This window comes from Spermophilus citellus (assembly GCF_964194105.1).
Source record: "Spermophilus citellus genome assembly, chromosome: 2".
NCBI lineage: Eukaryota > Metazoa > Chordata > Mammalia > Rodentia > Sciuridae > Spermophilus > Spermophilus citellus.
Window position 1 is genome coordinate 207,812,112 of NC_138183.1, and position 23,206 is coordinate 207,835,317.

General features: G+C 37.9%; 2 protein-coding genes across 3 annotated transcripts in view; one reads left to right on the forward strand and one right to left on the reverse strand.

Annotated features, from left to right (window-relative positions):
- SPON1 (spondin 1) overlaps nucleotides 1–8,397 on the forward strand; it is a 279,589-nt gene extending 271,192 nt beyond the window's left edge. The window contains exons 14-16 of the mRNA XM_081279190.1: nucleotides 417–581; nucleotides 2,548–2,811; nucleotides 5,621–8,397. Coding sequence (XP_081135316.1) covers nucleotides 417–581; nucleotides 2,548–2,811; nucleotides 5,621–5,784 — 593 coding nt within the window. The 3' untranslated portion in view covers nucleotides 5,785–8,397. The remainder of the gene's footprint in view (nucleotides 1–416; nucleotides 582–2,547; nucleotides 2,812–5,620) is intronic.
- RRAS2 (RAS related 2) overlaps nucleotides 1–23,206 on the reverse strand; it is a 126,508-nt gene that overhangs the window by 24,911 nt on the left and 78,391 nt on the right. The window contains exons 5-6 of one of the 2 annotated variants that reach the window (XM_081279193.1): nucleotides 18,649–18,767; nucleotides 15,849–16,534 (exon numbers count right to left, since the gene is read on the reverse strand). The exons of the other annotated variant lie outside the window; for it this stretch is intronic. Coding sequence (XP_081135319.1) covers nucleotides 16,447–16,534; nucleotides 18,649–18,767 — 207 coding nt within the window. The 3' untranslated portion in view covers nucleotides 15,849–16,446. Of the gene's footprint in view, nucleotides 1–15,848; nucleotides 16,535–18,648; nucleotides 18,768–23,206 lie in introns of those variants that run through there. 2 annotated transcript variants of the gene reach the window in all.

A 23,206-nucleotide genomic window follows, 5' to 3' on the forward strand; every position in this document is an offset into this window, starting at 1 on the left:
AGACCCACATATCAACACACAAAGGTGAAGCACACACTCAAGTACATACGCATCCTAGAGATTTCAGTATCAAAGTCCAAAAATGCAGTATTGAGCCTATCCTTTAGTGCATAATTCTTGGATGTGGAATGTTTTATCTCTTGTAAGTTCCTACTCACAACTTCAGTGTTGTTTCAAGTGGGAACTTGTGTGCTCACATCACTGACCTCATCTGATGTCTGGTCATGACCAACAGCTGGGCCACAGGAGATGCAGGAAAGTATCAAGAAGGACAGTAGAGTGCAGAGCCACTTCTTGCTCCAAGGATTCACCATTCCATTTTACTCCAGGGGCCACAGCAAGGGACAGGGTTGGGGCATTGTGAGGCCAAGATCAAAGAAAACTGTTCTCAGTGGAAAACCTGACTCTTCACCTAGACACCATCCCATGCTTGTTGTCTCCATGGTCTGAGTGGAGTGACTGCAGCGTGACCTGTGGGAAGGGCATGCGGACCCGCCAGCGGATGCTCAAATCTCTTGCGGAACTTGGAGACTGCAACGAGGAACTGGAGCAGGTGGAGAAGTGCATGCTGCCAGAGTGCCGTAAGTCCTGGGTCCTGGAAACCACCTCCCCCTTCCCCTCCTAAGTTTCAGAATCCAGAGAAGTCTGAACTAGATCATGCTGTGATCATGCTGCTAGAATCTACAGTAAATGATTTGATGGGGAGTAAGAGTAGGGTTTGGGTCTGTCTTGGCATAGTTATCTAACACTTCAGCCACTCTCATTACCAAAAACTGCAAGTGGTTATGATGTCTAAATGGGAGACACGTATATAAAACACACTCACTTCTTCCCCTCGTCCCATCTCCAATTATGGACTTGTCTGATCCATGGATTTTCTGAGCTATTTCATCCTGCTCTTCCTCCCTATGACCATTTTATTTACCCTTTGAACCAGACACTAAATCAATGACTCCAGCAGCCTGGTAAAAGACAACAAGAAAACAAGCCAAGTTCTCTAAAACGTGCTATCTACCCCCATCTCCTCCAAAATCTGTTGTCAGCTGTTTTTATGACACGGGGACAAATCTCCCAAGAAGAGAGATTTGTGGAGATTTTCTGGCCAGCTTTCCACGACAGCTGCTCTCTTAGGTGAAAAAAGGGCAAGCACACTTTGCTTGCTCTGATGTTTTCTGGCTTCCTCTAGTATGCACTGGCAGTCTGTCAGGTCTCCTTCCCTTTCTAGTACTCAGGTTCAAATCCCAGCTCTGTCCTTACTGGTTACCTAACCTTCAGCAGACTGCTTAACATCCCTGTTCCTCAGTATCCTAATCTGTATGATCAGAAAATACTTCCTAGGTTGCTCTGAGGAATAAACCCAGTAACCAGCACAAAGTGTGAACACTGACTGGACTAGCAGGTACAGACATCAACTGATGATCTATGATAGTTCCTGAGCTGTTTTAGCTAGACTGGATCACATGTATGGATAACCTGCACCAGCAACCAAATAAAGTATGATGTTTAAAATAACTACAATTGGCCTGATAAGTCAACCCAGCTCATCAGGTTAGGGCCCCACACCCTTTTGACAGGGACAGTTAACAACTGAAACAAGTCTTCATAAGGCCCAATGGAGAAAGGGTGGTGGAAACACGTAGAACTTTGTTAACTGGGAGCATTGTCTCCTTTAATCCTCACAACCTAAGAGAGAAAAATACCATCATCCCCGTTTACAGTTAAGAAAGCTTCCTGAGCTCCCACAGGTGAAAAGGCCGGAAACTACTTAACAAAATGAGTATTTCCTAGATCCAGCCTAGCTCTCACTCTGAAAAGCCAATAGTATGTGGAATCATTTGCCTCCTACAACACATCCTGCAAATCAGATCACTGTTATTCCCCCTTTACATTCATGAGGTGCTGCCCAAGAATTTGCTGGATCTTGCACTATGATAAACCACAAAATAGCACTTGCTATTGACCCTCTGCTAAATTTCCCATTTTTGACTCCTGTATTTTTTGCATAGACCACCATATATAGGACACGGAATGATGCTGAAAACTAGAAAAGCTGCCTGGGTCTTAAGAAAGCCACTATTCCCTCCTTTGTATTGGTCCCCAGGGGTCAAGCCACCAGTTATCTTGTTGACTTGTTCTTCCCAGGGAGGCAGCCTTGCTCCAAGAACCACCACCAGTAAATTATGTCTTCCTTAAGAAATTCTGAGTCCTTGCAGACTGTGGGAGGTTGGTCTGTGCCACTTTAGGCTGACTGGACAATATTCTAGGAGCTTACGCAGCAGGGCAAGAGGCTCTAAACACACCTTCAAAGTCCCTCAACACCTTCTTGAGTCAAAAACAAGATACAGAATGTGGGTCATGACCTGGCACCAATCCTACCTCTACTATTTACTGACCATGTGGGATGGATAATGTCATTCTGCTTCATGGAGCCTATTCCTTTTGTACACACATTTTTAGGCTTGGTACAATCTATAGGCTTGGTAAGTATAAGTGACCATATCTTATTTCAGATGTGAGATACACTCATGCCCATCTGTGTCTTGTCAGCCATTGACTGTGAACTCACTGAGTGGTCCCAGTGGTCAGAATGTAACAAGTCATGTGGGAAAGGCCACATGATTCGAACCCGGATGATCCAAATGGAACCTCAGTTTGGAGGCGCACCTTGCCCAGAAACTATACAGCGAAAGAAGTGCCGCATCCGGAAATGCATTCGAAATCCATCCATCCAGAAGTTGCGCTGGAGAGAGGCTCGAGAGAGCCGGAGGAGCGAGCAGCTGAGGGAAGAGTCTGACGGGGAGCAGTTTCCAGGTACATACACTTGCCAGTGTGCAGCTCAAAAAAAGGAATGGGGGAAAGATTTCATTGACTTTTTATATACATACTAAATATTTAAATGAATATTTGAGAAAAAAAATCATAATTTAGGAGGGGTTTTTACCAAGGAAAGTTTAGAAATGTAATGATAATCTGCCAAATATAAATTTTCAAAGAGCAAGCCTATAGAAATTGTATAATTCCTTCCTCTGCATATATAAAAACCAGAAGTCTTGTCGAACCTTGCTCAAAATCACATTTATAACTTGCTAACCCCATTTATTCCTTCCAAAGGGGTGAAATAATGGCATAGGTATGTCAGAAGTCTCAATCCTTATTTAGGAAATGTTTTCCAGGACCTCTTGGAATACGTTGCCTATTTTAAGGGTGTGGTTCAGCCAAGACAGCCCCAGCCTATGGCTCCTTGATTTTTTTTCAAAGTTAACCACCAAGTTTAGCAGCAGTATGTCAGCCTTGAGTTTTATTTCTTCAAATAACATGGATCAAGGCTGCCATGATAAATAAGTGATAAATGCTCCAAAGGAACAATGAACCAACTGCTAATGGGGCCAGAAATAAGCATCTTACACCGACTTGAATTTAGGGTGAAGCCAAAGCTGGGAAAATTAAGACTGGGCCTTGAAGAATGTGAAGTTTGCCAGTTCAAGAAACGTATTCCAGCCAGCAGAAATAGCAACTGCCAAGGCACAGAGATACCCAAGAGTATATATTCAAGCAACAGATGGTATGCAGATGGAGCAGAGGACGAGGAAGGGAGGCAGGAAACCAGACTGCAGAAAGTCAGACCTTAAAAGGCCAGTTGCTGATTGAGGATTTGGAACTTGATTTTCTAGGTGAAAGTCTCAAGCAAGAGTGATTTGAAAGTCTCAAGCAAGAGTGATTTTAACAGATCTGTGTTGGGTCATTTGGAAGAGGCAAAAACAGAAGCACAGAAACCAGTTATTAAGTTTTGCTTGTAGCCCAGCAGAAAAGAGTGTATATGTCCTCCTCCAGCATAACTTGAGGGAGTTCTAGGACTTAAATAATCCATGCCTGGGGCTGCACTGCTGAATAATCTAACCCAAGCTAAGAGAGCAATACCCCTCACAAACCAATGAAACAGTGAGTTGGGAAGATCCACAATTAAGCCTTGGGCACAGACTGATAGAGTTTCTTTGGATTCCCTGGAAGGGTGAGGAAGGTACCTACAAAAAAGTTAAGACCAATTTGTCAAGCCATTTCTAATTATTTTTAAAGGTGCAGCTCAAATGACCCCTTCATGCTTCCTTAAGATACTCTACCTCATGCCAGGCATGGTGGCACAGGACTATGATCCCAAGCTACTCAAGAGGCTGAAGCAGGATTGTAAATTCAAGGCCAGCCAGGGCAACTTGGCAAGACCCTGTTTCAAATTTTAGAACAAATTAAAGGATAGGAGGGGCTAGAGATGTGGCTCAGTGGTAGTGTGCCTATGGGGGTTCAATCCCCAGTAAGGGGGAGGGGCGCTTTACCTCTACCTGAGATGATGATGAAAGAGGTGTACAGATGTGAGAAGCTACCAGTACACTGTCCTATCTTTAGGGAGCTGTTCACACATTAAGATACCTGTTGCACATAGTCAACCAATCAACATTCATTAAAGCCATCTATATGCTAGGCTCTTAGTTTCACCATGAAACTTAACCATAGTATGGTAAACAGATATCTAATGCATGATCATAAATGTGATGGGTTCGAAGTAGGGCAGATAGTGAGCTGTGGAAGCATGAAAACAAAAAAATCTGATCTCTAGGGGTTAAGAAAATTTATTTGAGAAAGGCAAGTTTACTCTAAGTAGAAAAAGCAAGTAATTGTTCTTTAGTTAGTATTTGGGAGGTTAAACTTAGGGAACAAGACATACAAGGAATTGTTTTGTGCTCTTTGAGTGGTTGCTGCCTCACAAGCAACTCCAGAGTCACCAATGGTTGGACTGTTTGCTTGTTTAGTTTTCATTTTGCATTTAAAAAAAAAATTAGCTGTCAATGACCTTTATTTTGTTTATATGTGGTGCTGAGAATCAAACCCAGTGCCTCACATATACTAGGCAAGTGCTCTCCCACTGAGCCACAGCCACAGCCCCCCAAATAGCAGCTTTTTAAAAGATCATTTATTAACATGATGCTGCAGGTCAGTGACTTGAGCTCATTCAGCTGGATTATTCTTCTGAGGTCTCGCTTGTGTTCATTCTCATTCATGTGGCCACAATCAAAGAGCTACATGGGCCATACAGGCCTCAACTACTTTTCTGGGGCATCAAGGGATGGCTGGGCCTTTCTCTACATGGTTTCTCCCATAGGTTTATCCAGATTCAAACAGTGGTGGAAAGGTTCTTAGCAACTTTTCTCAAGCTGTTTCAATTGATGGGCTGCTTTGCTTAAATGTAAGGTAACCAGTGGTTACACCACAGATCAAAGTTACTGAGTGTACAAAAAGCAGTTTTCCCTTGGTTTGGTTTGGTGTTTTGGTGCCATAATCCTCCTAGGAAGATAGCCACTGGTCAAAGCAAGTCAAGTTGCCAAGCTCAGATTCAAAGGGTAAAGAACTGAACTCTGCCCCTTCACAGAAGAACCACAAAGCATGAATGGTTTTTTTGTTTGTTTTGTAATCTATCACATATGAGTGAATAGTCCCTAATGAGGACTCTAACAATTAGTTAATTCCACAAATCATTAGATATAGAAGCAGAGAAGGAGACCAGACAAATGAATTCTTGAGGTCAGCACTCCAATTCTCCTGACCTAACCAGGCATTCTCATGTTTCTAGGCTGTAGGATGCGCCCATGGACAGCCTGGTCAGAATGCACCAAACTGTGTGGAGGTGGGATTCAAGAACGCTACATGACTGTGAAGAAGAGGTTCAAAAGCTCCCAGTTTACCAGCTGCAAAGACAAGAAGGAGATCAGGGCATGTAACGTTCACCCTTGTTAGCAGGGATACAAGTTTCCCAGGGCTGCACTCGAGATTCCAGAGTCACCAATGGTTGGACTGTTTGCTTGTTTAGTTTTCATTTTTGCTGTGTTGTTTGCCCAATAGTCTTGTGGATGCCAGGGATGTCCTTTGTGGATACTTTTTGGTGGGTACAGGCCATGTGGGGCTCCCTCAATTATGTTTGGCCCTCTTCCTACAGAGAAATGAGTAGTGTCAGTTGCCTTGTACTAAACTGAAGCATGTTCCTCTGGAGCATCCACCTGGCCAGGCAGGACAGAGACCCTGGCCTCCTCCACATGGAGGGGGAACTGTGTCTGGAAATGACTGTGTGCCTGGATGCGAAGGTACAGCAAGTAGTAAACACACCTGTCAGATGAAAAGAACATATTCCCCTCTTTCTTATCTTTGACCTGTTCATTCTTGCAGAAAACTTCCATTTGCCTATCTCTCTTCGTTTAGTGGAACTTTAAGTCTCTTGTTAAGTCTACTCGGTCATTATAAGTTCTTGGGGGAAAATGGTCCACATGAGAAGGAGAACTGATATGGGTAGCTTTTATTCATATACTAAGAAACTCTATGTACATTTACCGTGCCTCCTAATATTGGCTCCTGATACCCCAAAGGATGAAAATGATGACTGTTGTATTTAAATGGAACCAGTTCTTACATCAGTGTTGAAGGGTATGAGGTATAGAAAGTTGTCTTCCCTTGGTTTTGCTTTGGGTTTTGGTATCATAATTCTCCTAAGGAAGCTAGCTTTATGAATGCTTTGATAAAAGATCCTTATTGGAAGCAAGGCCAAGGCACCCAAATTTTCCTGCCAGTTCCAAACCTTGAGTTTTCAAATCTTCCTATATATCTACCCAGACTTTGAAGTTTTCAAATCAGTTTCTAAAAAGAAAACATTTTAGTTATACCAACATTTTACTAAGTCTGCCCAAAGGCCCCCATATCATTTCTTCAACAAAACTACCATCTCTGAACCTAAGTTATTTTTTAGTCATAAAATTTTATATATAGAGAGAAAAAGACTAAGACAAAATCTAGAGAAAAAAATATTATGGAATCAAGCTGAAATTCCGGTACAAAGACAAGCCCGTGTCAGCTTTCTACACCAGGGCTCTGGTTCTCATGGATATGAGAAATCTACTCCCTTCTAAGCCATTATAAGCACACCAAATTCAGGGAGACTGACTACCAATGATTAGCGTAAAAGCACTATTTTCTCAGTTGAGCCCACTGACAGTTTTTGCTCATGCATTTATTGTTAAAACTATAGTTTCACTTCTTTTGCAGGCCTTTTTTTTATTACTGCTTAATCCAAATATATACCATGGGCGAGATGCATACAATGCTTTGGATATGCTACTTTTAAGAATCTGCATTAAATACTTCAGGATATTTCAAACAACACATATATGCTATAGCCTGAATATGTATTTACTTTTAACACAAGAGAGACTATTCAATAAAAAACTCATTGGGTCTGTTGTTTGTGTTTTTAAGCTAACTAAATGTGCAAATGGTTGGATACTTTAACAATTGTTATCCAAATCAATCATTTTCAGTAAGATATGGGTTTTACTCTATCTGAAGGGGCTATTACATCCCTGAGTTACTCTGGAGTTTTGAGTTGTTTCCAACATTATTTTTTTTTAATTCTTCAATGAATTGCTCTCTTCCCCCAAAGGAGCATAATATTAAAAAAAAAAAAAAAATAGGAGGTTTAATTTTCCACTTTGGGCAACAACAACAAAGTCCTGCTATAGAATCTGCCCACTTTTGCAACATCTAGCTATCTTGATATTCAAAGTTCTCTAAGATGGTGATGCCTAAGTAACTCTAAGACAAGCTGCCCTAGTGTCTCATGTTCTTATTTGGTCCCTGTTGGGTACATTTTTAGTCTTGATTTTGAAGATTTAAAATCAGGTAATTGGTTAATGGCTAAGAACAGGTAACATGCTTCTCTACACAAGTGTTTTTTGTTTGCATTGGGGAATTTATAAAAAGTGTCAAATCTCTTTCTTACCAAAGTCTTCTGTTAGTTGGTTTATAGTTTTTCTGGCTAATCATTTTGGAAATAAAGACTTTTTACTACAAAAATGCAATCTGTTTGAACTTCCACTTGACATGGTAAAGATTATAAGAAAAATTGCCAAATAAAAAACAGATATAATTGTACATACTTTTTTATCAGTGCCAAACCAGTTATCTTATTTACATCCACAAAAGATAACAGTAAGAAGTTCAGAGATACATTTCCCAGTCAAACATTGGGTTACTTACCTGTTGGCTTGCCAATGCATTTTATTTGAAGAAAATCTGTTGTAGCAAATAATAAAACCTGGGCTTCTTTAGACCCAGAACTGAAGAAAAGAAAAATCAAAAAGAATTTGTGCTGTTTTTCACTTGAAGTTTGTGTACTAAATATGTGTTAGGCATACTCAAAGCCTTTGTACTCCCTTCCAAGAAGTAAGGGTACATTACACATTCTCACGTCACTTCAACTCTCCAGAAACTTAACCTACATCAAGACCATTGCTAAAAAGTCAATATACAAAAATTACTCACAAATTATCTGTGACGTATTTCTGTTTAGTCTATGTTTCAGGCAATGAAGAATAAAAATAAATTTTTAAAAAATCTGAAAACCCAACTGCAAAAAGTCCTCTCCAGATATTGTTTAATGGAATCTGACCTGGAGGGGTTTTTCAAATTTTGTTTTTTAAACAGTTTTGGAAATTTTGTTACATGGCATTAGTTCACTTAGAAAGGAGTTTAAATATTTATACCCTAAAGAAATGGGTACTATTATTCAAACTAGATTAAACCATAAATGTTTAATCTCTAGTTACAACACAGAATCAAGGAAGACGGCCATTTCCACTACTTTGCTATTTGGTGCTATTAGTTTTAATAGAATGATTCATATTGTTCTTCAATATTGCCCAAAGTAGGGAGACTGAAAATAAATCAGTCCCTTTTAAAAAATGATTGAGATGCAGTAACAAATTATAAATAGCAGCTGAATGTTAATTAGCATGAAGCTAATTCTTCAATTTAAATCCTTTGAAACTGAAAGGAAAAGATCTATTCTAAAATGTCACATTTAAATAATGATTTCTCTACTTCGGAAATCTTGTGGGTTCAGAAGCCTTATATATTCCATAGGGTGGAGTAGCAGAAGCTGTGTAATGGATAAACCTGGGGAATCCTAAGTTCAAACGACTGCTGCACCTGAATAGCTGTGAAAGCTGGGAACAGTTTACCTTTTCTGACCTCAGAATCAACACAAGTTTTCTCATACTAAGGAACTCTTTTACCTGACCTTCAAAATGGAGCAGTTCTCACCTTGAGTGCAGGTCCTTGTGGACTCAATGAAAGCCTACTCTGCCCGTCCCTCACTTCTTCATAGACTAGTAAATGCCCACTTTGTGTTGAATTGAGTTTGAGTTGCATTTCAATCACTTGTAATAAAAAAGTCATGATAAAATAAGTATGCATAATCTTTACAGTTATCATCATAGCAAAATGTAATTTAAGACTTTCCACTTAACATTTATGATATCTTAACATAGGACAGCATTAACATTTTCTCATATTGCTCTTCCCATATTTAGCCTACTGATAATAGTTCTCACATTTTTAGTAGTTACATACTTAAACATTTTTCTTTATCTCAAATAGTTTTTAAGTACTAACAGGAGAAAAAGAGCAAACATCTTACTCAAGACTATTTATTCTTTACAATACTTGGGAGTTTGTAAAAGTACAGTTTCTGTTTTTCAAAGTGTTGTAATACAACTCCTGTACTCCAACAGGTGATCTTGGGTGATCCTAAACTAAACTTATTAGCCTACCTAGAAAGTCAGAGGGCCACTTGTGAAACATAGCTTAATCTCTTGCTCCCCTCGCCACTATACTGGTACTACTCAGAGCAAGACCAATAACCTGAAAACATTCACAAAGGAGATATAGAATGGAAAGCAAGTGTTTAGAAACTTTTATACTCATCTGACATTGCCACAATACCCTAGAAAATGGTAATTTTCCTAGTTAATTCATTTTTCATTACACTTAGCAAAAGGTTCAGCCCACAAAACTGGAGATTAAATGTTTCTTTAAAGTGGAGCTTTAACAGATGCCTAAGAAGCTCTGCACCGTACCATTCTCCCCGATCAGAAAGGGATGTGAGCCTGCAAACCCCAAGCTTTCTGAATCTTTCAGAGGCTTCAGTATCTAGACGGTAACACCTAGTTCCAGATTTGTGTACTGACATACCTATGATTAAATACCTTGCACAGGCTCCCTTTCTTACTCCTCTAACAGCCTACCTCTAAAGCAAGATAACTGCCCCAGTACCCTATTTTTTGCCACTGAATTTCTAAAAATAGCCCACATTTAGTTTCTCCAATTACACAACTCATTCTTATCTAGTTTCCAAAACCGGACAGCTAAAGAAAGAATCTAAGGAAGTCACCAGTGACCTGAAAACTACCACTGCTGCCTCTCACCCCCAGTCCTCTGCATAGCACCCAATGCATTTTAATACATTTTACCATCCCTATGTGTTCTCCTGGCCTCCTGGACAACACAGGCTCCTGGTTCTCTTCAGTTTCTGGCTGCTGCTCTTGGCTTTTTGCTGCCTCTTTTCTACTCCCCAAATCTTTGTTTTCCCATAAAATTTTATCCTGGGATCTTCTCTGAAACACTCTCTAGTGGGTATTATCCACTTCTCTCTCTTCATTCACTAGTTTAAAAATTGATAAATTCCAAATCTGAACATCTACTCCTTTTGAAACAATAATCCCCATTTCCCAATGCCTCCTGACTAGCCCTCCTGTCACTATCATTAGAGTTGCCTGAGCTCCTTATTTTAATTAATAGGACTACTATCATTCTGCTCAACAAGATTCAATATTTTAGAGCCTTATTTCCAAGATGTACCTCTGATGTTCAGTCTCCTTCTCCCCATTCTACTCAGGTCTTCATCATCTTTTTCTGAAATCATTCATTTGTCAGTCAAGTTATTTTTCTGCACATGCCAAGCCATATGAGTAAGGTAATAAACACAAAGTACATGACTCTGTCCTCACAAAGAGTTTATGATAATAAGAGGACAGATTCCAGGATTCCAACAACCTCTTGCCTGACGTCCCCTTCTTAAATTTGCATTTTTCTGCATTCACACTACCATTAAGATTAGATCCAGGAAACTCCTATTGAGAATCCTTGGCAGTTTCCTATTATATACAGAGAGGCCGTCCTGTTTAAAGCCCCCCCACAACCTGATCTCAGTCTAAGTGATGATATTTTTTTCCTTTGTACTAGAACCTTTTTAGACCAAGGTTCCAATCTCAGCACACACCCTGCATTCTGCCTTGGCCCAGGCTTTTCCCAGTCTTTCTGCCACATCACTCTTCTCTCCTTGCCATCTCAGATCCTACAAATCTGTTGAACTCCAGCAAAAACATCATTTCTAACTAAGATTTTTCCTTGAAAAACCCTCCCGTCTACCGTCCCATCAGCTGGACTAGACAATGCTTTTAGCGTGCTTTTCATACTTTTCCTTGAAATATGGAGACCCAGCGTTTGTTTGTGTCATTCTTAATCTTCCTCTATTAGACTCCAAGTCATCTGAATTTTCCAGAACACCTAAATTCAGTTTTGTACCCCCCAAAAAATCTGCTCAGTCAAGTATTTTTCATTAAAATACCTTTTCTTAACAATTAAAATACCATTTTGCTTTTAAAAAAAATACTTGAAACTTTAGAGGCAGTCACAGGTTAAATAGCCTTAATTAGATAGTGATGAGAATTTGAAAATGATCACTTGATCGTCATCTCCTCCTGTTTACCTCCCAATTATCTGTTCAATAGAATCAAATGTTTAGCAATGAGAAAAAGAAGAAAATGAATTAAAACAAATCAAGTGGTGATGAAAAGTTAAAAGAAGAGCAAAGCTAGACCTTGAGTATGTACAACCTTGTGATATCAAATTTTAAAAATCAAAGGATAATGTAAGAGACCAATTTATAACAACATTCCAATCCCACAAATCTGTTGAAATTAGCAAATCACCAAAGCAACATGTGCACCAATTAGAGCATAACGTCCAATTCTGAAATACTATAAGTCTCTTAATAAGCAACATAAGGAGAAAACTCATAAGACAGAAATTCATCATCATACATTCAGGAAATTCTACTGAATTTCCACAAAAATAAAGAGACATAAGAAATTCTAAAGTTAAGTAGAAACCTCAAATGTTAAATGTGGCATAGACTAGGGCTGGCAAACCATGGCCCAAGGGTCAAATTTACCCTACCATCTGTTTTCATAAAGAATGGTCTTTACAATTTTAAATGAATGGTAAACTAATGTGAAAGATGAGTATTTCATGACATTTGACCATGACATAAAACATAAATTTCAGTATACACAGTTTTATTGGAGCTCAGCCACATTTGTTCTCTTATTTATGCATTGTTTATGGCTGTTTCACAGTGCTAGAATGGTAGAATTGTGTAGTTGGGAAAGAGACCATATGGCCTTCAAAGCCCAACATGACATTTAGTTATCTAGCTCTTTAAAGAAAAAGTTTGCCAACCCCCAATTAAGAGAGAAAATAATGGCCACATAGACCAGAACTACTCACGACACATAAAAAGAAGAACTACTCACGACACATAAAAAGAAAAAAGTTTTCAAGTCAGAGATTCAGAGAACTAAACCTCTGACATGTACAAACAGAAATAAAATAGGAGCCAGAAGTGGTAGTGCATACCTGTAATCCCAGCTACTCAGGAGGCTGAGGCAGGAGGATAGCAAGCCTGAGGCAAGGCTCAGCAACTTAGCAACATCCTATCTCAAAGTAAAATGGGCTGGGGGTACAGTTCAGTAGTAGAGCACCCTGGGTTCAATCCCCAGTACAACAAAAAAGGAGTAGGAAGAGAAGGAGGAGGGGGTAGGGGATGAAAGAAAGGGATAGAGGAAGGAGGGGAGCAGAAGTAGTTGAAGAAAGAGGAGAAAGAAATCAAATGGGAGAACAGACACTTCAATTTTTTTATCATGTGGGAGTTATGAAACAGATTTATCCTCCTAACTTTGACAATTAAAACACAAGACTAAACTGGGTGGGATAGTCCATATCTGTAGTACTGACTCAGGAAGCTGAGTCAGGAGGATTGTTTCAACTCAGGGTCCTGTTTGATGCTAGCCTGGGCAATACAGCAAAACCCTGGCTCTCAAAAATAAAACAAAGTAAAAACAAACAAAAAACAGAATTGGCTGGATGTGATGGCCTATAATTCCAGTAACCTGGCAGGCTGAGGCAGGAGGATCACAAATTCAAGTCTCAGCCTTAATAGCCTCAGCAATTTAGTGAGATCTCAGCAACTTAGCAAGACCCTGTCTCAAAAATACTTTAAAAGGGAGGAGGATTTAAGCTTAGCGGTAACAGACTCATGGGTTCAATCCCCAAGACTTCCCCACCAAAAAAACTTAAGAGTACATGTACAAAACAACTGTTTTCAGACCAGGGAGTACTGCATCATAATCCCAAATGGAAAAGAAACAAATAATGTAAGCCTTAAGATTGCCCTGGCTTTCTGCTTATAGAGGCACATTCCAGACTGTGGAAGGGGCAGGAGACTCCAAGCAGGGCTCAAAAGTTTCCCTGAGCTGAGAAGACTGACACTGGAGCTCAGCACCTGAAAGTAACTGGACAAAGTTCTTAAAGGAGAAGGGATACCCAGAAAAGGAGCTCCACGAATATGTACAGTCAATAAGTCTTTGCCAACTATTAAAGTACATAGGTGTAGGGTGAAGCTCTGGAGATTGATCAAAGAATGACCCAAGAGCTATGACGAGAATAGCTTCCCATACCTCATATGGGGCTGGGAATTGTTTGAATTCACACAAGACAAAGTGTAAAGTCCTTAGTGATCACTCAGGGCTTTTAGTGGAGCCCCCCAAAGGGCCACATTTAAGTACTGAAATTAAACTATCTTGAGAAAAAAGGCTACCTGAAACTATATTGAGCTTCAGAACAAGACCTGAACGGACCAGAATGAACAGCAAGTAAATTAGCTGACTACCAGAACAAAGCCTCAAAATCTGCAGATGAAGATAATACAATCTAGACACCCAACATAAAGCATTCAATGTCTATCATCCAACCAAAATTTACTAAATGCGTGAAAAAGCAAGAAAATGTGAAATAAGAGAAAAATCAGGCAACAGAGACAATTCCAAATAGTGAAAGAGATAAACAAAAACATTAAAACTATTAAGCCCATGTTCAAATAATAAACGCAGCCTTTCTCAACCTGTGAGAAAAGACAGCCCTGAAGAGTTTACTGATTAATTCCTCAATTGACCAAAGATGGTACATAGCTAAGTACTATTTTAGCTGCAGAGATGAAAAGTTAATTTATAACACACAACAAATAAGACAGTAAGAGCTCAATTCTCTTATGAACCCCATTGAGAAGAGGAATACATGAACTTGAGGACTAAAATAGGATATAGAACTTGTAGAGAAAAAACGTCTGAAATGAAAATTCAGTAGTCAGGATGACTAGCAGATTAAACAAATGCAGAAGTAAAGGTTAGGGAACTTGAAGATTACTGCAACAAAAATAATCCAAAGTGAAGCACAAAGAAAAAAATTGAGATAAAATCTGAATGGTATCCCATTAAATCTGGACATTATGTAAGCAGACTCTTATGTGAAGTTGCCTATGACAGAAATAAAACTTTACCAACCAAAACAAAAAAAGAAATAATAACAAAACAAGGCAAAGCAAAATTCCCAACTAAAAGCACTACAAAGGATATGTGATAGTGCTAGTAAAGTAGCAAATGACACAGAATAAATTTGGTATCTTCCTGGAGTGTAATTTTATAAGATTGAAACATAATTAATGTTTAATTATAAAGTACAATGTAAAACTGTGATTTTATTAATCTTCAAATAAATGTATCATCTGCCTTGCTTCAGCTGCTTTAGGCTTCATTTAAAAAGAAAAACACTGACCTACAAAACGAATCAAGAAATCACTAAGAACACCAAAACGTTTCATATCAAATTTACCTACTAAATAACCAATGTGACTTTTAGCTTCAAACCCAAAGACAATGTTGAAAAAGGCACAGAACTACTAAAATAAGTTTCTTCTAATACTTATTCACTCTCACAAAACTACTAAAATAACAAAATGAGTGATAGAATATCATCTTGTGATAACAGATCAACTTTAATTTCAGCACCTGAAGCTATCCAAGGGTATGCTCTATAAAGGTCATGGGACTGTTGTACACATTCAATAAAGTGACAACTGTGCAATACCACTTAGTATCTCAAAATCAGGAACATACTTTTGAATTGTTTAAACACAATCCACAGAATTAAAACAAAATCAGAAGCCATCCACAGTTATACTAATTGTCAATTACAAGTTTTACAATTAATACTTGATATAACAGTCAATATATAGCAGGGGATATTGAAATGATTTCAGAGTCTCATCCAGTTGTATTCAATTGGGAAGGTTTCTTGAATGGGGATAAAACTGGCCAAAGATAGATACAACCAGGATCAGACCAGCAAGTAAAAGTTCTACCACAGTTTCTGTAGTTTCCACTTTTTTTTCTTTGTCAGTTAAAAGTGAACAGTGAGAATTAAATACTTATCTTTACATATACACAAAGTATGCTGTGAAGCATATTTGCTTACAAACATATAAAAATACTTGTTAACTAGTTCAATAAGAAAATAATGTATAAAAGTATATAGCAAAAACATTAATCATCTCTGACTCTGGAAAGCTCAATTCCATATTTTATATTACAGCAAACAAAAACAACTTTAGTTTTTTTGAATCCCTTAAACCAGAAATACTTGAAAAGGAAGACAGACAGAAATAATTCATTCTTATCCTTAGCATGGCTGTGAAAGAGTTAAATTAAGAAACCAAGTACACACTGAGATGCCCAAGTCCAGAATGAGTCCAAATATTTGGCCACATAGAACACTATCATCTTCAAGAGGAGGAGACATAACAGGCTTGATAAGCAGTTTTTAATCCATAAATACAATAGGTATTTTGGTATTTTGGCCACTGGGAAACAAAAGCTGTAGTATCAAGAAAGGTCTGATATGTCTCAATTTTGTAGACTCCATTCAGTGTATTTAAGGTTAACTAAGGTTGACATCAAAATCTTTAAAGATAGGCAAAAAATTCATATTAAAAAAAAAACCCTCCTATGAAGGTTAGAATAACAGTAGGTAATATGATTCCAGAAGTTAAAAATTATTTCACAACCTAAAACTTCAGCTTAGCAAACAGCTTAGGTTCCAAAACTGATTCATCCCTATTAAGATGTAAGCCCTTAAAAAAAGAATATGTCTGTATATGTAGACACGTATTTAGAAAGAATCAGATAATCTTTGAAGCAGCCTTAGTGTTTCCTTTAAATTGGTCTGGAAAGAACCATTATATTAGCTTCATGGAAAGGATTAGCCGGCTTCTTGGTCTAAGGCTAACACGGTGATCATTTGTCTAAGGCTAGAAAGGTACCAACATGATGTAAACCATCAGGAGAGGAGGAGGAGATGAGGGCTTTTCCTGGCAGTTGGTAGCTAAAATTCAAGGGATTCTTAGAAAATGACACAATGGCAGCCTTTCTTGTCTTTTTCTTTCCGAGTTGGTTCCGGTGAAGGAGGACATTCTTGCTCTTGAAATTTCCTGTAAGACAAAAAAGTCTAAATATAGTTTCCTACTAGGTAATACAGATTCTTTTTGGACAAGTCTCATTTAAGTGCATTTGCTCTCCAATGTTCAACTGGGGATTCAAGCATATCTTTGAAAGAAAAACAAAACAAGGGGGCACAAACGCATCAGCACAAACTAAGCTGCCTTCATGGGAGAGCCCTGAATTGGATGAGATGCTGGACTCAGTAACCTCCATGTTCCCTTCTCTATTTGAGACTCCTTAACCCTATAATATACTTAAGGATAAACATACCTTGGAGCCTACCATATAAAATTACCTTCAAAAAGTATACTTTCAAGGCTGGGGATGTGGCTCAGTGATAGAGCGCTCAGTGATGGTACATTCAGGGCCCTAGATTTGATCCTCATTACCACATAAAAATGAATGAATGGAATAAAAGTATTGGGTCCAACTACAACTAAAAAATAAGTATTTAAAAAAAAAGTATACATGCAGTTCTTATTCCTTTTATTAGAGTCAGTATAAAACAATTTAGTCCACCTCTCTAGGCCTCCTTAGAAGAGAATAATAAAAACTCAGCTTTCTCAACTATTATGAGGATTTAACATCTTGTAATGTTTAAATTTGCATGACAGTGTCTGGCATTTAAAAAGCCAAAAAGCCTTCTCTACCTCCCTTTCCCGCTTGATTAATAGATAAGGATAGCTCTTGAGGGTCAAAAAGAAGGACAAGATATTCCAAAAAAATTTTAAGAAAAAATCAGTTCACCAGTTGTTTAACATAAAAATAGAACTAAGATGGGGGATGGTTAAATAAAACATCAAATTTTCCAGCTTAATCGGTTTTTAAGTTGTGTAAGTCAGAAGCATTCATTTACATTCACACTGTTAAACAACCATCACTACCATCTGTTTCCAGGATTCTTCCATCTTACAAAACTGAAACTCTGACAACAATAGGACTTAGATTTTTCTGAAAAACTAAAATCTATAATCTTCACTTTTTCTGCTCCATAGAAAGAATATCCAAGAAGCCCACAGCTCAGGTGTCAATTCACTTGAGATATAGAATGAACAAGAGCCTACTTATTTTAAGTTCTTGTCAAACTGTCTTAACTAGAAAAAAAAATGAAGAAGGAAAAAAAGGAGGAGGAGGGGGAGGAAAAGGAGGAGGAAGAGAAAAAAAGAAGAAGAAGAAGAAAAAGGAGGAGGAGGAGGGAGGGAGGGAGGAAAGGTCACTGAAGCAACTTAATCTTTCTTTCTCATATGCAGCAATATAGCATATACAGTAACTCCAGCAGGCACAACCCATCACCACAAGCTTTGGAATCCATAAACACTTTCTTGTTGTTGTTGTTGTTGTTGTTGCTGCTGCTGCACATGGACACTATGCCTTTATTTTGTTTATTTATTTTTATGTGGTGCTGAGGTTTGAACCCAATGCCTCACATGTGCTAGGCAAGAGCTCTACCACTGAGCCACAACCCCAGCCCCATAAACACTTTCTTAACCACTAGGGACCTCTTAGACCATCTACCAGAAAAAAACTCTTTGTAGACTGGGGTATCATGCTCCACACTTCATGAGACTGCTGAATCTCTTCTACCTCTCTTACTCTTAGAAGGTAGTAAGAAATAAAAACCAAGAACACCAGCTCTGGAATCAGAGATTTGGATTCAAGCCCCAGCTCTGTCATTCAATATGTCTAAACCTTAAACAAGTTATTTAACTTATCTGTACTTCTGTTTTCTCATCTGAAAGTAAATATAAAATAAAGTATTTAGCTTCCTGGGTTTTTTGAGGACTAAATATAATAATACATTTAAAGCATTTAGCATAATATCAGGAAGATATTTGATTACCACTCCAATGTTAGCTGCTGTCATCACTACATCCACACCATCACCTTGGGAAGCTGCGTTTATTCTTCTCAAAATTCCTAAATGTACTTTCTACTTTAATATAATAAATTACATTTAGAAGTGCTCAAAATATATTGTATACTTAATTGAAATTTAACACCCCATGTGCATTAACCCCTAGAAAAGAACTACTCCTACATACAATTTTCTTTCTTACTAAAAATAACAATTTAATAAAACACTTCCAGCATATGTTTTGCTTACCTTATAACCCGGACAAGTTCATGAAATGCTTGATCTACATTCATCCTAATCTTTGCTGATGCCTCCATGTATGTTACTTTAAGTTGCCGTGCTAACTGCTGTCCTTCCTCCTGTGTAACCTGAAATTCCAAGAGTTGTGTTTAAGGCACAGTATTAATTTGCTCCATCTAATCCTGACTAAAGATTGTACTGTTATTCCAAAAAGAGGTCAGGCTCTTTTACAAGATGAACCAACAGACCTTATAGCTCAACACAAACTGAAGCCCACCTCTATAGAACAACTCAGAAGAACATACTTGTGACAGAAATATAGTCAGCCCTCAAAATCTGTGGGCTCCAAAGAAGTTATAGCAACTGCAGATCAAAAATGTTTGAAACAAACTGTGCTAAACATATACAGATCTTCTGTTCTTGTCATTATTCCCTAAACAACACAAGCTACTCTACATTATAAGTAATGCAGAGAGGATTTAAAGTATACAGGAAAACATGTGTAGGTTAGAAGGAACTGGAGCATCCAAAGATTTTAGTGCCTGGGGGATATTATTGTGGGGGAGACCTAGAAGCAGTCCTCTGTGAATATCAAGGGTCAATATGCTACCATACAAGATTTTGGACTACAAAATATACCAAATCTATTAAATACAACAACAATACATCCTAGGAAAGAAAAGCACGAAGTGCTATGAAAGTATCTAACCCTGAGGAGGTTAGAATAGAGCTTGGAGTGAGGAAGCTCTAAGAAAGGAAATGGTATGTGTGAAGCTGTAAAAACAAATGGGATTTCTAAGTCCTGGGAACTGAAACAAGCCTCTTCTGGCTGGAATACAGCACAGAAAGAGAGAAAATGGCAAGACGTCTAGATGAGAAGACCACATGCTTCTAGGGCCACGGGGTCTCCTCATCACTGAGTTCACAGTACCCGATACACAGGCAACACTCATGAACACATGGGGGAAATCAGTGACCATAGGAAGGGTAGCGTTGTTGACATAAAAATAGTAGGCCAGAATAAGAAAACATGAATAAATAAAGACCATAGATAGATAGGATTTTGGTGGGTGGGCAGGGTGGTGCTGATGATTGAACCCTATCCCATTCTTTTTATTTTTATCCTGGCTGTGTCTTTAAAAAGTAGACTTTTTGTCAAACACAATGGCACACACCTGTAAGTAATCCTAGCTACTGAGGCAGAAGGATTGCAAGTTCCAGACCAGCCTGAGCAATTTAGTGAGACACTGTCTCAAAATAAAAGGGGCTTGGTATGTAGCTCTTCAATCCCCAGTACAGGACGGGAAGTGGGGAGTAGATACTTTCTTCCAATCTGACAACATGTGCCTTTCAACTGAGGTATTCACACAAGTTATGCTTAATCAATATAGTTGAGCACTTAGTTAAGTACTTTCTACTCACCCTATCTGTTCTTTGTCCTACTTATCCTCTTTTTTTGCCTTTTGGGTTAACTGAAATATTTTTTACATTTCCATTTTGTCTCCTCTGTTGACTAATTAGCTATGTATCTGTTATACTTCTTCAGTGGTTGCTTTAGAGTTTACAGTATATATTTTCAATTTGTCACAGTCTCATTCAAATGGTATTATACCAATTAATGTACAGTTTAAGAACTTTGAGAGTCTGTTTCTACCTTCCTCTTTTTTTTTTTTACTATTTTAGCTTTTACCTCACATTATTTTTTCTTAAAATGTTCAGTTATGTTTTAATTTAAATACTAAAAAGCTATTTTATTTCCCAATATAATTACCATTTTCAGTGCTCTTCATTCTTTCCAGTTGATTCAAATTTCCACTTGATATCTTTTCCCCTTAGACTTCTTTCCTTGTTTCTGGTTAGTAATCTCATACTTTATATGTTTGAGGGAAGTCTTTTATCTAACCTTCATTTTTTTTAAATAAAATTTTAGTGGATTAAATTCTAGTTAAGTTTTTTGCTTTCAGTATTTAAAAGATGCAGCATGTTTTTCCATGAAAAGCAATGATGAATACAGTCCCTTTATCTTTATTCCTCTATATGCAATATTTTCTCAGGCTACTTCTCAAAATTTTTTTAAATTGATTTTTATTGATTTTTTTAAAAAAATAAATGACAGCAAAATGCATTACAATTCTTATTACACATATAGAGCACTTCATATTTCTGGTTTTATATAAATTATGTTCACAACAATTCATGTCTTCATACATGTACTTTGGATAAAGATGTCCATCACATTCCACTATCCTTGCTAACCCTCTGCCTCCTCCCTTCCCTCCCACCCCTCTGCCCTAACTAGAGTTCATCTATTCCTCCCATTCTCCCCCTCCCTACCCCACTATGAGTCAGTCACCTTCTATCAAAGAAAACATTTGGCATTTGTCTTTTTGAGATTGGCTAACTTCACTTAGCATTATCTTCTCTAACTCCATCCATTTACCTGCAAATGCCAAGATTTTATTCTCTTTTATTGCTGAGTAATATTCCATTGTGAATATATGCCACATTTTTTTATCCATTCATCTACTGAAGGGCATCTAGGTTGGTTCCACAGTTTAGCTATTGTGAATTGTGTTGCTATCAACACTGATGTGGCTGTGTCCCTCTAGTATGCTGTTTTTTAAGTCCTTTGGGTATAGAACGAGGAGAGGGATAGCTGGGTCAAATGGTGGTTCCATTCCCAGTTTTCCAAGGAATCTCCATGCTGCTTTCCATACTGGCTACACCAATTTGTAGTCCCACCAGCAATGTATGATTGTGCCTTTTCCCCCACATACTTGCCAACACTTGTTGTTGTTTGTATTCTTAATAGCTGCCATTCTGACTAGAGTGAGATGAAATCGTAATTTTAATTTGCATTTATCTAGTTGCTAGAGATGTTGAACATTTTTCCGTATATTTGTTGATTTATTGTATATCCTCTTCTGAGAAGTGTCTGTTCAGGTCCTTGGCCCATTTATTAATTGGGTTTTTGTTTTTTGGTGTTTAGCTTTTTGAGTTCTTTATATACCCTAGAGATTAGTGCTGTATCTGATGTGTAAGGAGTAAAAATTTGCTCCCAAGATGCAGGCTCTCTACTCACCTCACAGACTGTTTCTTTTGCCAAGAAGAAACTTTTTATAGTTTGAATCCATCCCATTTATTGATTCTTGGTTTTAATTCTTGTGCTATAGGAATCTTAGTAGGGAAGTTGGGGCCTAATCCCACATGATGAAGATTAGGACCTACTTTTTATTCTATTAGACACTTTTAGATTTAATTCCGGGATCCTTGATCCACTTTTGAGTTGATTTTTGTACATGGCGAGAGGGGTTTAATTTCATTTTGTTGCATATGGAGTTCCAGTTTTCCCAGTACCATTTGTTGAAGAGGCTACCTTTTCTCCAACGAATGTTTTTGGCACCTTTGTCTAATATAAGATCACTATAATTTTGTGGGTTAGTCTCTGTGTCCTCTATTCTGTACCATTGGTCTATTTTGGCACCAATACCATGCTGTTTTTGTTACTATTGCTCTGTAGTATAGTTTAAGATCTGTTAGAGTGATGCCACCTGCTTTACTTTTCCTGCTAAGGACTGCTTTAGCTATTCTGGTCTCTTATTTTTCCAGATGAATTTCATGATTGCTTTATCGATTTCTATGAGGAATGCCATTGGGATTTTGATGGGAATTGCATAAAATTTGTATAGTGCTTTTGGTAGTATTGGCATTTTGACAATATTAATTCTGCCTATCCAAGAGCAAGGTAGATCTTTCCATCTTCTAAGGTCATCTTTGATTTCTTTCTTTAGGGTTCTGTAGTTTTCATTATATAGATCTTTCACTTCTTTCATTAAGTTGATTCCCAAGTTTTCTGGGTTTTGGGGTTTTTTTTGTTTGTTTGTTTGTTTGTTTTGAGGCTATTGTAAATGGGGTAGTTTTCCTCATTTCCCTCTCAAAGGATTTGTCACTAATGTATAGAAATGCCTTTGATTTATGGATATTAATTTTATCTCCTGCTACTTTGATGAATTCATTTACTAGTCCTAGAAAGTTTTCTGGTGGAGCTTTTTGGGTCTTCTAGGTATAGAATCATATCGTCAGCAAATAGTGCTAATTTAAGTTCTTTTTTTTCCTATATGTATCCCTTTATTTTCTTTTGTATGTCTAATTGCTCTGATCAGTATTTCCAGAACTATGTTAAATAGAAGTCGTGAAAGAGGGGATCCCTGTCTTGTTCCAGTTTTTAGAGGGAATGCCTTCAATTTTTCTCCATTTCGAATGATGGTGGCCTGGGGCTTAGAGTAAATAGCCTTTACGATGTTATGTTCCTGTTATCCTAGTTTTTCTAGTGTGTTGAACATGAAGGGGTGCTGTATTTTGTCAAATGTTTTTTCTGTGTCTATTGAGATATATAGAATATCTTCTTGAATATATGGAATATAGTTAAAATAACTTTTTTATTATCTCTGTCCACTAATTGTATCATCTACATCATTTCTGGATCTGTTTCTATTAACTGCATTTTTCTGTTACCATGGGACATATTTTCCTCCTTTACACGCCTGGCAATGCTTGAGTGGACATA